Source organism: Oncorhynchus clarkii, chromosome 10, assembly GCF_045791955.1.
Source record: "Oncorhynchus clarkii lewisi isolate Uvic-CL-2024 chromosome 10, UVic_Ocla_1.0, whole genome shotgun sequence".
In the NCBI taxonomy this organism is placed as follows: Eukaryota; Metazoa; Chordata; class Actinopteri; order Salmoniformes; family Salmonidae; genus Oncorhynchus; species Oncorhynchus clarkii.
This window is the reverse complement of record NC_092156.1, coordinates 43,624,905-43,639,980: the sequence shown is the minus strand read 5'-3', so window position 1 is coordinate 43,639,980 and position 15,076 is coordinate 43,624,905. Positions and strand designations below refer to the sequence as shown.

The window sequence follows — 15,076 nt, the reverse complement described above, 5'->3', positions numbered from 1 at the left end:
TGGCCTGGTAAAATGTTACTTCAAAAAGTATCTTTAAAAGATAAAAATGAATGACTATAATGAACGCATTATGTAGCACAGTTGTTATCACAAATGCATAGATCAAAGGAAAAAATAAACTTGGTTTCATACAGTAATTATTCGAACTGGAAGAGTTACACAGAATAACAAACTATTTATTATATTCATGATAACGGAACAATTCCAAAAAGCAACATTACTTCTTACAGAAAAACTAAACAAAGCAAAGAGATCAACCATACGATAGACTTGAGTCAGTAACGGACATGGTCAGCCAATAAGAACGCGTTTCCAATTGATATGGAGTGGTGATCAGATATTAAAAGTCTTAAATCACTAACATCTAAACTATCATCGATGAGTGGAATAAAGAAACTAATTACATTTACACTAATACAAAATAAAATAACAGTGATGGAAGAAGCCACAATGAGAGGGTGACAAAATGTGATAGGTGCTTTGTAAATAATTCTTATAGGTTAAAACACACCTGTAATCCAACAATGATTGAGCAAATAATTTAAAATATAAAGGGTGCTCATCAACACAAAATTATGTCCAAGTGACCTAATGAAGTTGTAATTTCAAAAAACAAATAACTATTACCATATCAAAGTGACAGGAACATCCTTGAAGCTAGAATTCTTTCTTGAGATACATTGTTGATGATACCAATCTGACATTTCCAACTGATTTTTTTTTTTTGTAATAAAAAATAAAATAAAAAAATAAAAAATTGTATTCAAATAAAAACTTAACTCTTCTTCACCGTCTTTGTAATTCAATAATGAAATTAAAAACATTAATGTTCTCCAGTATTGGCGACCAGTCTTTCAAGTCACATGTCAAAGTCTTTGTAGATGACCCATGAGTTTATTCCACCAACAATTCAAATCCTTCTGCCTCTTCAAACTCCGCATTCATCTTTGCCGCAAGGTCATCCAGCTCTGCCAGCTGGTTAGGAAGGAAATTGAAAAGTAGATCAACAAAGGTACAAATGCTAGAACTTCTTCCACATCTCCATCTTGAAAATAGTGGTAAGCGCTGGTTTTCACATCTTGTTAAGTGGTAAAGTACACTGTAGTCTACTATAGTTTAGTTGTCCATCAATGTTGTCAACAGTGACATATGTCCTCACTTACTTTTATTTGAGGAACCTTCTTCCTCCTCCTCTTCTCCTTTACCACAGTGACACCAGGGATATTGAAATCTGGCTCTGGGTCGGGAGCAGCACTGTTGTCCCCTTCCAGCAGGGTGAAGGAGCTGACTCCACAGAGAGACCTGGAGGCTTCAGGGCCCACCCTGAACTGCTCAACCTTACGGAGAACCTGAGGTGTCTGAAGCTTCTCAAATCCAAACAGGGTCTCCCGACGCTGAGGAGATGGGGAGTACATGGCCTGGTGACTTTCAAATGAAGGGTCCCCTAGGCTTAGGCGGGTATAGGACCTCCGCACCTTTTGTGACCATGCTGAGTCTTCTGGGTTTGCTGCAGCCTGTGGACAGGGTGGTGAGGGGGCCAAGATCGGGGAGAGCATGGTGGCTTTGGGTGTAGGGACCTGGGCAGGTCCTGGGGTATAGATTTGGGACTTCTTAGGACTGCCTTCAATCAATCTTTGTTCATTTTCTGTGTGGTCCTCAGAGGGGACCTGAAACAAAATCAGTTGTGCACATATGACTGGGCTAATATGAAATAGCAGAAGGACCAAACATTTAAAAACTATGCAGCTTATTATGGAAAATGATTTGCTGTGTTCTTTCAACTCACATTGACTTGTGTTTTCCTGGGTGCAATCTTCCTCACAGTGATGCGGCGTTTTACGGCATCTGTAGGAGCCTGTGGATTACAGTAACATAATTCGACAAAATACTGAAATGACTGAAGATGTTTGCAGGATGCAGTTTGACTATGTCAATAGGTAAATTGAAATGTTACTAGTTCTGAAAGACTGGTGGTGTTAAGTTCTAGCTGCTGACAAAGGTACTACTCACAGAGTTGGGGATATTATCCTTTGGAGAGGTCAACCGCATTGACCTCCTTCGTGGTTGGCAGGTAGAATCTGGTATGATAAGACAAAGAATGGCCCAACCATAAGCAATTTTACCTAACCGGCAGCTTACAATGGTGTGTGATCTTTGTAGCCAGTAGCAACATGACTTGACTGGTAAAGACCCTTGACTGCTAAAGTTGAAGTGACAGTTGTTTTTAGTCTACTGTCAAGATGAGTCCATGTCCAAAGCCATCTGTTGTGAAGATCCAGCTGTATGCTTTAATATGTAAAGACATGGGGAAGATATGCAACAGTTTGTAACTGTAGCCTGCAATTCAGGGCGTTCCCCCTGCCTACCCTTACCACCTGGGGGAGGACCGTTGCAGAGGGCTGTTCAGTCCCAGGTTCCTGCAGATGCAGTAATGCCCAGATGCAGGGACGCCCTGAATTGCAGGCTGCAGTTGTACCCTTCTCAAGATAGACATCAAAATGATGGAAATAGATAGATGATCTTGCATTGATTTGAGATTGGGGCATATAGCTAGCTTTCTAACTAAGTCTACAAAATAGATAACATTTGACACTCATCTCACCATCATTTAAATCAAAATGTAAGTTTGATTCAGTGAACCACACATTTGCTAGCTACGGGCAAGCACTTAAGAAGAACTTCTCTAAATTACTTATTTAGAGTCGAAGGTGTTAAGGTAACAAAAAATGATTTGATAAAATATTGACTTTGGCCTTACTACTAAAGCCCATAGAAACGCATTGAATAACACATTCATGGCAAAAAAGGACAGTATATAAGTTTGGACACACCTACTAATTCAAGGGTTTTTCTTTATTTTTACATTTTAGCATAATAGTGAAGACATCAAAACTATTAAATAACACACATGGAATCATGTAGTAACCAAACAAGTGTTAAAAAAAACATCTAAATATATTTGAGATTCTTCAAAGTAACCACCATTTGCACATTTGGCATTCTCTCAACCAGCTTCACCTGGAATGCTTTTCCAACAGTCTTGAAGGAGTTCCCACATATGCTGAGCACTTGTTGGCTGCTTTTCCTTCACTCTGCGGTCCAACTCATCCCAAACCATCTCAATTGGGTTGAGGTCATCTGATGCAGCACTCCATCACTCTACTTCTAGGTCAAATAGCCCTTACACAGCCTGGAGGTGTGTTTTGGGTCATTGTCCTGTTGAAAAACAAATGACAGTCCCACTAAGCCCAAACCAGATGGGATGGCGTATCGCTGCTGAATGCTGTGGTAACCATGTTGGTTAAGTGTGGCTTGAATTCTAAATAAAATCACAGACAGTGTCACCAGCAAAGCACCCCCACACCACCTCCTCCATGCTTCACGGTGGGAACCACACATACGAAGATCATCCATTCACCTACTCTGCGTCTTCCAAAGACACGGCAGTCGGAACCAAAAATCTCAAATTTGGACTCAACAGACCAAAGGACAGATTTCCACCGGTCTAATGTCCATTGCTCGTGTTTCTTGGCCCAAGCAAGTCTCTTCAACCATGAAGGCCTGATTCACGCAGCCTCTGCTTTACAGTTGATGTTGAGGTGTGTCTGTTACTTGAACTCTGAAGCATCTATTTGGGCTGTAATAACTCTAATGAACTTATCCTCTGCAGCAGAGGTAACTCTGGGTCTTCCTTTCCAGTGGAGGTCCTGATGAGAGCCAGTTTCATCATAGCACTTGATGGTTTCTGCGACTGCACTTGAAGAAACCTTTAAAGTTCTTGACATTTTCCACATTGACTGGCCTTCATGTCTTAACGTAATGATGGACTGTCGATTCTCTTTGCTTATTTGAACAGTAGCCTATTGGTTAGAGCGTTGGACTAGTAACCGAAAGGTTGCAAGATTGAATCCCCGAGCTGACAAGGTAAAAATCTGTCGTTCTGCCCCTGAACAAGGCAGTTAACCCACTGTTCCTAAGCCGTCATTGAAAATAAGAATGTGTTCTTTAACTGACTTGCCTAGTTAAATAAAGGTAAACAATCTATACAAATAGGGCTATCTTCTGTATACCACCCCTATCTTGTCACAACACAACTGATTAAATCATACGAATTAAGGAAATAAATTCCACAAATTCACTTTTAAGAAGGCACACCTGTTAATTTAAATGCATTCCAGGTGACTACCTCATGAAGCTGGTTGAAAGGATGCCAAGAGTGTGCAAAGCTGTCATCAAGGCAAAGGGTGGATACTTTGAAGAATCCCGAGGCACATTTTCGGATATAGCGGGTGTGAAATAAAGAACAAAATAACAAAAATACTGACCAGCCAAAACGGGTTGTGGTGTCTCGTTGGTCATCCTTGCCGCCTATCCAGCTTGATTTACCAATATAAAATCAGTATCTAACAAGCTAGCTTACGAAATGAGAAAAGACAATTGTATAGTTAAAAAATAAATATAAAAAGCTAACTAGGCCCCTAATAACTAATCCAAAACCGATGTAATGCAATATTGCGAGTAGATAACTTGCTAGCTAGATAACTACTGTAGTAGTTCACTTTGCTTGATCTCCCTAGCTGAAGTCCTACTCGTTTCAAAATTGCCCGCCTGGAAGTACCGAAGTGCTTAGATTGCCACTTCCTGTCCGTTGTATACGTCTTTCTCTACAACCATTTACTTCAGTACTGCACAGTACTACTACATTAACGATAAATGTGCGATTCCAGCTAAACTATGATAAACTCCAGAATAGTAGGCGGAAACACAGGGCTAGATCAAATAAATAGATTAACACTCCAGTATACACCTTTCATTTTGTTGCAATCCGCCAAATACAAATTTAATGAAGAAAACCTACGATAAACACAGATAGAAACATTTGCCAGAGATTTCACCGGATGTATACGTTTGAAGCATCCGGTGGGCGTTTCTACTCACTACCGAATATGGTGATGACAAGAAGCCCAGTGGGAAAAGATGGAGCGAGATGGATTTGGCCGATATTATGCAAGTTTTCTAATGATGCTAATAATACCGTTTTCTATTCTCAAAACAATAATTGTATTTTCCCAAAACTAAAATCTGTTACGAACAGAGTGGACTAAGTTTTGTAGAGCCCAAAAAATTGCGTTGTTTAGGAGTGCAAGGGCGAAATGAGTTAATACACACGTGCACGTCATAGAGTAGGCGAAAATATGCAGCTACGTGCTAGAACGCGCCAATATTATTATTATGAACAAAACAAATACAAAAATAGAAATATACAAACAAAGAGTACATCACCTAACAGACAGGAGTATTACATATCGAGATACATTTTCAATTTGTCAAAACGTTTTATGGTACGTAACGTTATTGCTTTTTTGTTTTCACACTTATTGATCATTTCAAAATAATACTTAAATTCTATCTTAAACAATGTGAAGAGGGGTTTGTTCTCCACCCACTTCATTTAAAAATTAAAATTACGATAAAATCTGATCGTTGATCTGCTCTCGCCAAACCAAATTTAACCTGACAACCTCAATTAAAAACTGCACAAACTAATCTTGGACCAGCTGTGCCGTGCTCACGTGACATCATTATTCTGCGACTCTACCGGAAGAGACGTGGCAAAATGTCAGCATCTGAAAACATTCGCATTTTCTAGATTTAGCTGACCAAGTTGGTAGAGCGGAACATCAGTATTTTTACAACCCTTCCTTCATACGAAAAAGCATCGAGGAGAAAGCTTGTGTAACAGGTACGGTTGAGATAACTTATAATTAAGGCCACCCGAAACAAATCTGATGCTAGTGAACTAACAATATCTATCAATACACGAAAGCAGTGTCTTACACACCCATATGTAATCATCAAACTTAATTTGATCCATGAGTAGATTTGACTGGGATATCAGAACATTGCTTAGATAATACCCATAACTATGATGTTGTTGCTGAAGCTTGTTTTGGTGGTCACTTGTCTGAATCTGTGTGTACAGTACTACAGACAGACCATGGGTCTGTGCAAGTGTCCTAAGAGGAAGGTGACCAACCTGTTCTGCTTTGAACATCGGGTGAATGTTTGTGAGCATTGCCTGGTCTCCAACCACAACAAGGTCAGTGGATGGACTGCTCTGAATATTAATGTAATGTGAAATATAGATCATATAGGTCGTTAACAAAACGTCACAATATGGTGCAGCGCGTTCGATTTGGCTGCTGGGGGGAAAGGAAACTTCCAACTCTGCTAAAACCATTGAGAACTACGTCCCGTTTTCAAGGAATTGTTAAATAACTATTTGTTTTTCATATCACCTCTTGAAGAGCATAATCAGAACTACACATTTCCGATTATTCCACGTGTAACTATCATCAGAGTAATGCAGCAAGTAACTGCATTCGTTTCATGATCAGTAAACATAAATTATCATGTAATTTCAGATATGTGAGGGTAGCCAATCCGATTGGCATGTAGCTATCTATCATATCAGCGAGAAATAATGTGTATATATATCAAAAATACATTTTTTATAGGGTTAGTGTTCCCACATGGCCATATCGTCATGTTACAGCGCATGTTTACGGAAGTTGGAGGGACCACATGTACTACCTAGCATGTTCTGAACACCTGTGTGTAACGGAGGAATGCCACCAGAAACGTTTTGTCACTGAAAATTATTGTTAGGTGCAACTGTTAAAACAGTGTACAGTAAGTATATATTTTGCATTTGTGAAATTATTTTGATGTGACATTAAGAGTATATCTTGGGCTAGCTAGCTAAACAAACGTGTCATTTAGCTCGCTTCATCATCAGCAAGTCCTCGTCCTGGTAAAGTTGTCAGTCGGACTTCTGTCATCACCACTATATAGATGGCAAGAAAATCAAACAATATTTGGATATAAGTTAGCCATCTAATTTATCCCCTGAAAGTTAGTTTATATTGACGTGATATGTTATTAGCTAGCTAGTTAATTTGACGTGATCCATCAATCAATGTAGCCTATCATGTCTGTCAGCAGCAAAAAGTACATTAGCTAGGTCTACTTACCACTAGCAATGTTTAGCCAACTGTACAAAGTTCATACTGGTAGCTTGCAAAGTAAACATGATCAGTTAACTGTACATCGGGAAATGCCCCTTCTGCTACTTGACAGGCAGAGCCCTCAAAGGATGGGAAATTAACCTAAAAAAAACACTCATACTTGTCAGGAACAGTTCACTTTTATTTTATATCACTCAAATTTCCAATTCATGGTGGCCAATATTGAGAGATATCTTGAGGCTACCCTCACATATTTGAAATTACATTATAAAATTGTTTACTGAAAAGCATGCAGTTACTTGCTGTATAACTCTGATAGCGCTAAATGTGCGCAGTTGTTTTGCATGTAATAATCTGACATTTGTAGTTCTGATTATACTTTTCAAGGGGTGATGATATTATGACCAAACAGTTAATATTTATTTAACAATCCCTTGAAAACCGCATTGCGTCGGTGTTGGAGGTACGGGCCAAAGCTGCCAGCAGGCAGAACCATGTGCAAACCGTCATACTGAAGGTCGGGCTGGTAACAGTTTTTTGTGGGTATATTGTGGATTACCTCCGACATAAGGACAAAATCATTGCCAACAGGTAAAGTAAGTCCAGAAGTGTGTTACACATTCTGACTTGTAATGGGACTATTTGGAAATGTTGAGCTTACATGTTAGAGACGAGATTGTAAGTCTTCCACTCTCGGATTCTAAAAGGGACTAATAGTAGCTGTCTTTGCCACTAAACTATGAAGTATTTTCTCTCCATTCTGATTACCAGTGTATAGTGCAGTCCTACCTCCAGTGGCTTCAGGATAGTGATTACAGCCCTAACTGTCGACTGTGTAATAACCCACTGATCTCCCAGGATACTGTCAGATTGGTCTGCTATGGTAAGATTGTCAACATCTTCGATTTGTTGTCCTTTGTGCTCTTATTGAATTTGGTATAGTTGTGTTCTTTTTTGAGAGTAACTCTCCATATTATTATTGTTGTTGCTTGATATTACCGCTCTGTGGAATTTGCACAAACCCACCTGGATCATTTCCCTTTCTCTCTATCCAAGATGTATTCCACTGGGCCTGTCTTCATGACCTGGCAGTCCGGTTGCCCCTACATACTGCTCCTGCAGGATACCAGTGCCCCAGCTGCCAGGGTCCAGTGTTTCCCCCCTCCAACCTGGCCAGCCCAATAGCTGACATGCTGAGGGAACAGCTCTCCTTAGTCAACTGGGCAAGAGCTGGACTAGGCCTACCTCTGGTGAGGAATAGGGTTGGGCTGGGTCACACTAGTGGTTAGAGAAATTGAATAGTGATGGTGACTGGTTGAGATGCTGGGTACCAACATTAAATTGTGTATGACATTAGTGTAAAATATTTTTAAGGCTTAAAATATGTTTTAGGACCCATAAATCAAGTGTTTCTTTCAGTGAGATGGCAAGTATTCTGTGACGATTCAAATCTAACATGCACATACTCTCTCCACTGCAAGATTGACGAACCTGTAGAAGCTATTCAAGACCGCACACAGGATGTCACTGATTATGCTGACTGGTCCACATTTGATGGTGAGTCATTGTCTCTGGTTTGTTACTGCCTTGTTGGTCTGCAATAACGGGAGCCTGTATTGCATCTGAATCCCTGCATCATGACATAATGCTAAGCTAAATGTTCGATTTGTTTGTTCAAATCAGAAAGGTTACTGTAACATTTACCTTCTCCCCCACTGTGCTAGCCCCAGCATTGGACACCACTGAAGCTTACCCCACCCACTCCTACACCCCCAGCCCGGCCCCTACTCTAGTTCCACCTCAAGTACAGGAAGATCATGGCAATCTCGACAACAACGGGGGGATGGTAGCACAAGAACAACACTCTGGGGTCAACATGATCACTGCAACCTGCAGTGACACAATCACCCTACACACAGGTAAAGGACTATGAATGTTACTCTGGTTTGCAGGAACTGTACTAATCCTACATTTTACTAACCACACAGTGTTGCCATTCCATACAGGCTAGTCCAAACCGTAGCCTCAAATCTAATCTTAGTTCATGTCATTTTTGCAAACGCATCTGATATTATTCACGTAGATGCATGTGTATAATGTATCCTCATGTTTGGTTATTCATTTGATGTTTATTTTTGCTTCCAGCATCAACCCCAAGGAAAGTCTATGACACACGGGACTCTGGTCCCAGCTCTAGTTACAGCGCTGGACACAGCTCTGTGACACAGATCGACTTTGACGACGACAAGTACCGGCGACGACCAGCACTCAGCTGGTTTGCACAGATTCTCAAGTCAGTAATTTAATTATGTTACTAGTTATTTAACGTAGGTGCTATTCATGTAGTTATTGCACAGCAAGTACACCTTTCTGATCAAACTACATTACATATGGACAATAGTACTTTTTATTTAACCATTATTTAATGTACTTAAAGGAGAAGTTTTATTTTTACAACCAAATCTCTATTTTTATGTATATGGAATGTTATAGAAGGGTCCAAGACATCTTTTTTGTGATTTCGCTTGTTTTCGATATACTTACCCCAAACAGCAATAATTTTACTTGTGTAATATGGGGGCCAAAGGCTCTGAAAACATCCAAATACATCCTTTTAGAAACAACAAAGCTCTCAGTATAGCGATGCAGGTCTTTAGATGCTGTACACATGAAACTGTGTCATTCCGAACTTTCTCCGCAACGTTTTATTCCCTTTTGTGCGACTCGCTGTTTCCCCTATCCAGCTGTTTCATTCTCCATGTAGCTTGCTGCCACAGGTTGCTGCCACAGGTTGCTGCCACAGGTTGCTGCCACAGGTTGCTGCCACAGGTTGCTGCCACACCAACATAGTGGTTTTAATAGGGTGGTGGACCACTAGGAGCCGCCAGAACAGCGTCAGTGTACCTTGGCATAGATTCTGGAAGTGTCTGGAACTTCCTGTGTGGAGTCACCCTATGTTTTCAATATACTGTACTTTGTATTCCTCATTTACTTAAGTGTTTATTTGATTCTTTATTTTTGGCAGTTACCTGTAGAGAGGTTCGCAACAAAATTGAATATAACATTGCAGATTAAGTTCGGAATGACACAATTTCATGTGTACAGCATCTAAAGACCTGCATTGCTATAGTGAGAGGTATGCCATTTCTGAAAGGATGTATTTGGGTGTTTTTAGAGCATTTGTTCATGGTTTTTCTGGGCCCCCATTATACACAACAAGGATCAGGAATTGATTTGCTGTTTGGGGTAAGTTTCTCAAAAACAGTGAAAGTGAAATCCCCCAAAAAGATGTCTGGACTCTTCTATAACAACATTCCATTTACATCAACAGAGATTTGGTTGTAAAAAAAAAAAAAACATATCCTTGTAACTTACATTTTATAGATCTGATTTATCAGTTACTGTCTCCAAAGGTGGAGTCCCATTTCTCTAAACTCTGAAGATATAAATGAATTTGTGTTCTCAGAAACCGGACGGGTTCAAAGAGGACAGGCCTGTCCTGGAAACAGAGGGTCTTCATGCTCCTTCTGGTTGGAGTTCTGGGATTCTTTACCTTGATTATCATTATGGCTAAACTGGGCCGTGCTTCAGCTGACTCCGACCCCAACTTAGACCCCCTACTAAACCCCAACATCCGAGTGGGCAAAAACTGACCAGCACCCAACTCCATGTCCTGGTGAGTGTTGAACATGGGGCCGATCTAAGTCCATCTAAGATGGTGGGACCAGTAGAGGCAGAGAGGCACCTTCTCTCTCGAGTATGAAAGAAGAGGACAGGATGATCATTTGCAGGGCAAAAACGCATAACAACCTTATACCCTTTTCCCCTCTTTGGGATAGGCAGGTGCAAATTTCCTCTTCATCTACTACTAAGAACTAATGGGCTATATAACCTGTGTGTGAATACATTCAATTATTTACATTGCTTTTAGAGCTATATGTAAAATTAATATATTTTGACCCACTGTACATTAAAGTAACTGTCCAGTGAAAATCTCACTAAGTTCATACTCTATTTAACTTTGACCCAAATAATGTTGTTGACTCATCCTGTATTTGTGGCCAAAGCATAAATTGTAATTTTAATGTTTTAATCCAACACAAACTGAACTCAAACAGGCTGTTTAAAAAAATGCTAGCTATTTACTCATAGAGGATGATGTCATCCTGAGGATGAGCTGGTCAATCAGCGCTTTACTCGCATTAATATTTTTTAAACATAATTACCTATTTTTTTTCTTTTTTCTTTTTTTTTTCTTTTTTTTTGGAAGGAAGGAAGGAACTATTTCACTCCTATTGTAATTAGTTCTAGGTCATATTTAATATAAATCTGGGAACACTGGACAGTTACTTTAAATGAGATTGCAATGTTGGTAATAAAGGTGATGGGAAAACAGAAATACTGTTCTATTAGATATGGCACACAAATATGGCTTGTTGCAACATCTGCTAAAAACAAAGGTATTTTTGGAGTGGGCATCAATAACAGTTGTTCAAGTTACTTGAGTGAGTGTGAGGTTTGTGTTGAACTGGAAGAATGCTGTGTCTGACATTCACATACTGTTTTTGAATGTTGATTAAATCTTAAAGTATGTAAATATAGAAATTGAATGAATTACGGTGAATTTTGTGTTGAACTGGAATAAATGATTCTAACCGATTGTCTCCCAAATTCTGGATGCAATATAAGTTGTCATCTTTGGACAAAGAAAATGTAGAACAGATAGTCTGAGGATATTAAAATTGAGTGGTTGTTAACCCAAGGGACAGTGTTCATCTTGGTATAGCATTAAAATAACAGTGTTCTGAAATCCACAAGTGCCCTGTGCCCCAACCTGGTCTGAGTACTTTTCTGTATGTAAATCCGAGAAACTCCATTTTACCAAGTTATGTTTCATATGGTATGTATTAATCTGTGGATGTCCATCACCCATTTCATGACATGTTACGAATTTGCTAAACGTATGATATGTTATGAAATCTAGCTAGGTGGCTAACATTAGCTAGGCCTGGGGTTAAGGTGAGGGTTAGATAACATGCTAAGTAGTTGTAAAGTTGCTAATTAGCTAAAATTCTAAAGTTATCCGTGATGAGATTCGAAATCGCACCCATCCACCACGACCAACCACCCTACTTTCATTTATGCCTTAAGTAATCATCTGTCTTAAGGTAACTATACCATACTAAACGTATCATATTATTTTCAGGGTTGCGGATTTACATTCGCTATGTTACATATAGTCTATGAGACCAGGCTGTGTGCTCAGACACTATGTTTGACAGAGTGGTCTACTTTCAAAGATCCTTAACTTGCTTCTCTTGAGTTTGAAGTGTTACTAAAGGTGTCTGCGCATTGCTGTGGTTCAAATTTGGTTGTATATTTGGACATTCTTTGACCATTAACTTGCCATTTACAAAAACAAAATGTGTTAGTGGGTAGGTGTGTTGTTAGGACCTCTCTTTTGAAATCAATGTGTTTGAGAAGTCCCATTTTATGTATTTAAATCAAATGTCTACAGTACACCAATATTAATTTGCTGTTCTTATCTTTGCACTTTTGTGAAAAATTACATACTTTCAAAAATATTTGAGAAAATGTCTCTTGCTGATGCTTACTCTGCAGAAGACAGTTCTGTCAATGTAAGAAGCTGTATTTCTTTTTTAAAATGTATTTTGGAGTAATATATCCTTTTGATAAAGCTGACTTTATCCCTTTTGATAAAGCTGACTTTATCCCTTTTGATAAAGCTGGCTTTATCCCTTTTGATAAAGCTGACAACCCCAATTTTGTTTTGCTGTGCTTTTCACATTTCTCAATTAAAGTATACTCTTTGTAAAGACTTAACTGTTTGAAATGATCTATTAACGCGTCATATTGTTACTTTTCACATCAGTTTTTAAAAGAACTGAATGGTTTGACATATCATTATCTGAGGATGGAAAGTTGCTGACTCATGCAAGTGTTCTGTTTCTTGAGGGGAATGTGATTAATTTATTGGTATCTCAGAACTGCTCTGTACAAAACAGTTAATCTGCTAATATTGTGGAATATAAAATTACTTGCTTGATGTGTTTTCCAGTTTCTTGAAATACTTTATTTCTATATGATAACTGAAATGGTCTATTCATTCCTTTTAGTAGATCAAGAGAAACTGACAGTGGTGAGCGCCTACATTTCCATACTTATTCATACTGCTCCCCTGGTGGGAATCAAACCCACAACCCAAGCATTGCAAGTGCCATGCTCTACCAACTGAGCCACATCATCACAAACCACTTGCTATCTCAATGTACTCAATTATATTGGTCATTTGTTTTTCTATTCATGGTGATGGAAAGTCTACAGGTATGAACTTAGATGACCGGCCTATGTAATACAGTAATGTACATTAAGTGGTTTGTAAGGATGGTCAGTTAATTTCCATGTTATTTGATCAAGAAAAATGTTTTGTGTCTTTGCCCATAACTTTGCACCTTTTGGATGTAAATGTTTGAGGACAGGGTTTTGTTCTTGCTGGATTCAATTAGAATGACAATCGCAGAGAAAGGGACAAGGCAACAACTCTTTTAATTCCAACTATTGAATCCTACAAGATACTGTTCTTAATTATTAAACTTTTTTTTGCCAAAGCAGTAATGGTGAATAAATGTTTTTGCCCGCACTACATTGGTCTGCTAATACTAGTAAAGGGCCAGTGCACAAATTTTGGTGTGAATTTTTTTTTGTTGTATTAATCATTTATTATTTTTTAAATGTAAAAAAATGTAGGGGGTGATGCAGCACCCCTACTTCCCGTGGCTATGGTGCCTAGTGAAAGTCTACACACCATTTGCAGTCTTTTTTCCCTACTGATCTACACAACATACTCCACATTTTGAAAGTGAAATATTTTTTATAGAAAACGTACAAAATATATAACTTGTCTTCACAACCCAGAGTTAATACTTGGTGGAAGCACCTTTGACAACCATTACAGCTGTAAATACTTTTGAATAAGATTCTACCAACTTTGCAGAACTCTTTACTGCAACATATCTATTGTTTTTGTCAAAATTGCTCAAGTGCTGTACATTTGGTTGGTAATCATTGATGGGCAGCAATATTCAAACTGCAACTAGACCACTCAAGATTGCTCAACACCTCTTGGAAAGCCATTCTGATGTGTCTTTTGGTCGGAAAATGTGTCTAATTGTCCAACTGAAAAATAAAACTATCCCAGGGATAGGCAATTCAGAAGACTGGCGGGTTTTTTGAGGAATGTTTACATGCGTAGATGCAGTTGTTGTTTGCGGGGCAGCAGAATTTTTGTTGTTGTTGCATTATGTAGTGTTTCCACTACTTCCGAATCGCCAGACAAAGTTCCACCCCATTCATTTTCAACGAGAACACACAGAGCAACGTGCAGGAGGTTGTGGGAAGGTGAGCAGCTCGAACCGTGCTATGGGAGCAAACTGAATAAATTCAGCACTGCTATACTTTATGTAAATTGCACGTGGCTGCCGTTAACCAATCAGGTGAAGGGCAGATGTTTGCTTGAAGATCTTCGGTTCATGAAACATTGATTTTTCCTTGTTAAAATACAGACAAAATCATAAGGTCAATGGCATGGAGGAAGATTGCAGAGATTGTTGATGGTGGGTGAAAAGAGATTTTCACAACAGTATATGCTTGTGCTGCTAGCTACTGCTACTTTATTTATTTATTTAACCTTTATTTAACTAGGCAAGTCAGTTAAGAACATATTCTTATTTACGATGACGGCCTACATCAAGCAACCTAAACCTCAAAATTGTGATCAAAGCCACCGTTTATGTAAATGTACTGAGTAAGTTAAATTATGAAATCTGCCCACCAAAGGTAAGAAATCACCAGTAACACGCATTATAACATTGTAAATGATACATTAAGGGCCTCATTGCCAAAATCCCGAAGTATCCTTTTAAGCTGATTGGTCACTCTTTAAGGGCTACAAAATGAGCAGCAACGCTCCTCTGGGTGTAAAATCTCGATTTGGAAACTAAAACTGCTCCTGAGTAGAATGGACCCTT

General features: G+C 39.0%; 2 protein-coding genes across 2 annotated transcripts; one reads left to right on the top strand and one right to left on the bottom strand.

Annotated features, from left to right (window-relative positions):
* Positions 1-155: 155 nt before the first annotated feature.
* On the bottom strand, positions 156-4,850 carry LOC139419578 (sororin-like). The gene is made up of 6 exons (XM_071169549.1): positions 4,808-4,850; positions 4,326-4,415; positions 2,011-2,078; positions 1,787-1,855; positions 1,164-1,667; positions 156-975 (listed from the first exon to the last, which is right to left on the bottom strand). Exons 2-6 carry the CDS (start codon positions 4,357-4,359, stop codon positions 895-897), a joined length of 756 nt encoding a protein of 251 aa, XP_071025650.1. The 5' UTR covers positions 4,360-4,415; positions 4,808-4,850; the 3' UTR covers positions 156-894.
* Positions 4,851-4,936: 86 nt separating this feature from the next.
* LOC139418533 (zinc finger protein-like 1) lies at positions 4,937-13,743 on the top strand. Its single transcript, XM_071168075.1, has 8 exons — positions 4,937-5,743; positions 5,984-6,100; positions 7,800-7,911; positions 8,085-8,278; positions 8,510-8,585; positions 8,753-8,947; positions 9,174-9,321; positions 10,495-13,743. Exons 2-8 carry the CDS (start codon positions 5,999-6,001, stop codon positions 10,679-10,681), a joined length of 1,014 nt encoding a protein of 337 aa, XP_071024176.1. The 5' UTR covers positions 4,937-5,743; positions 5,984-5,998; the 3' UTR covers positions 10,682-13,743.
* Positions 13,744-15,076: the final 1,333 nt, after the last annotated feature.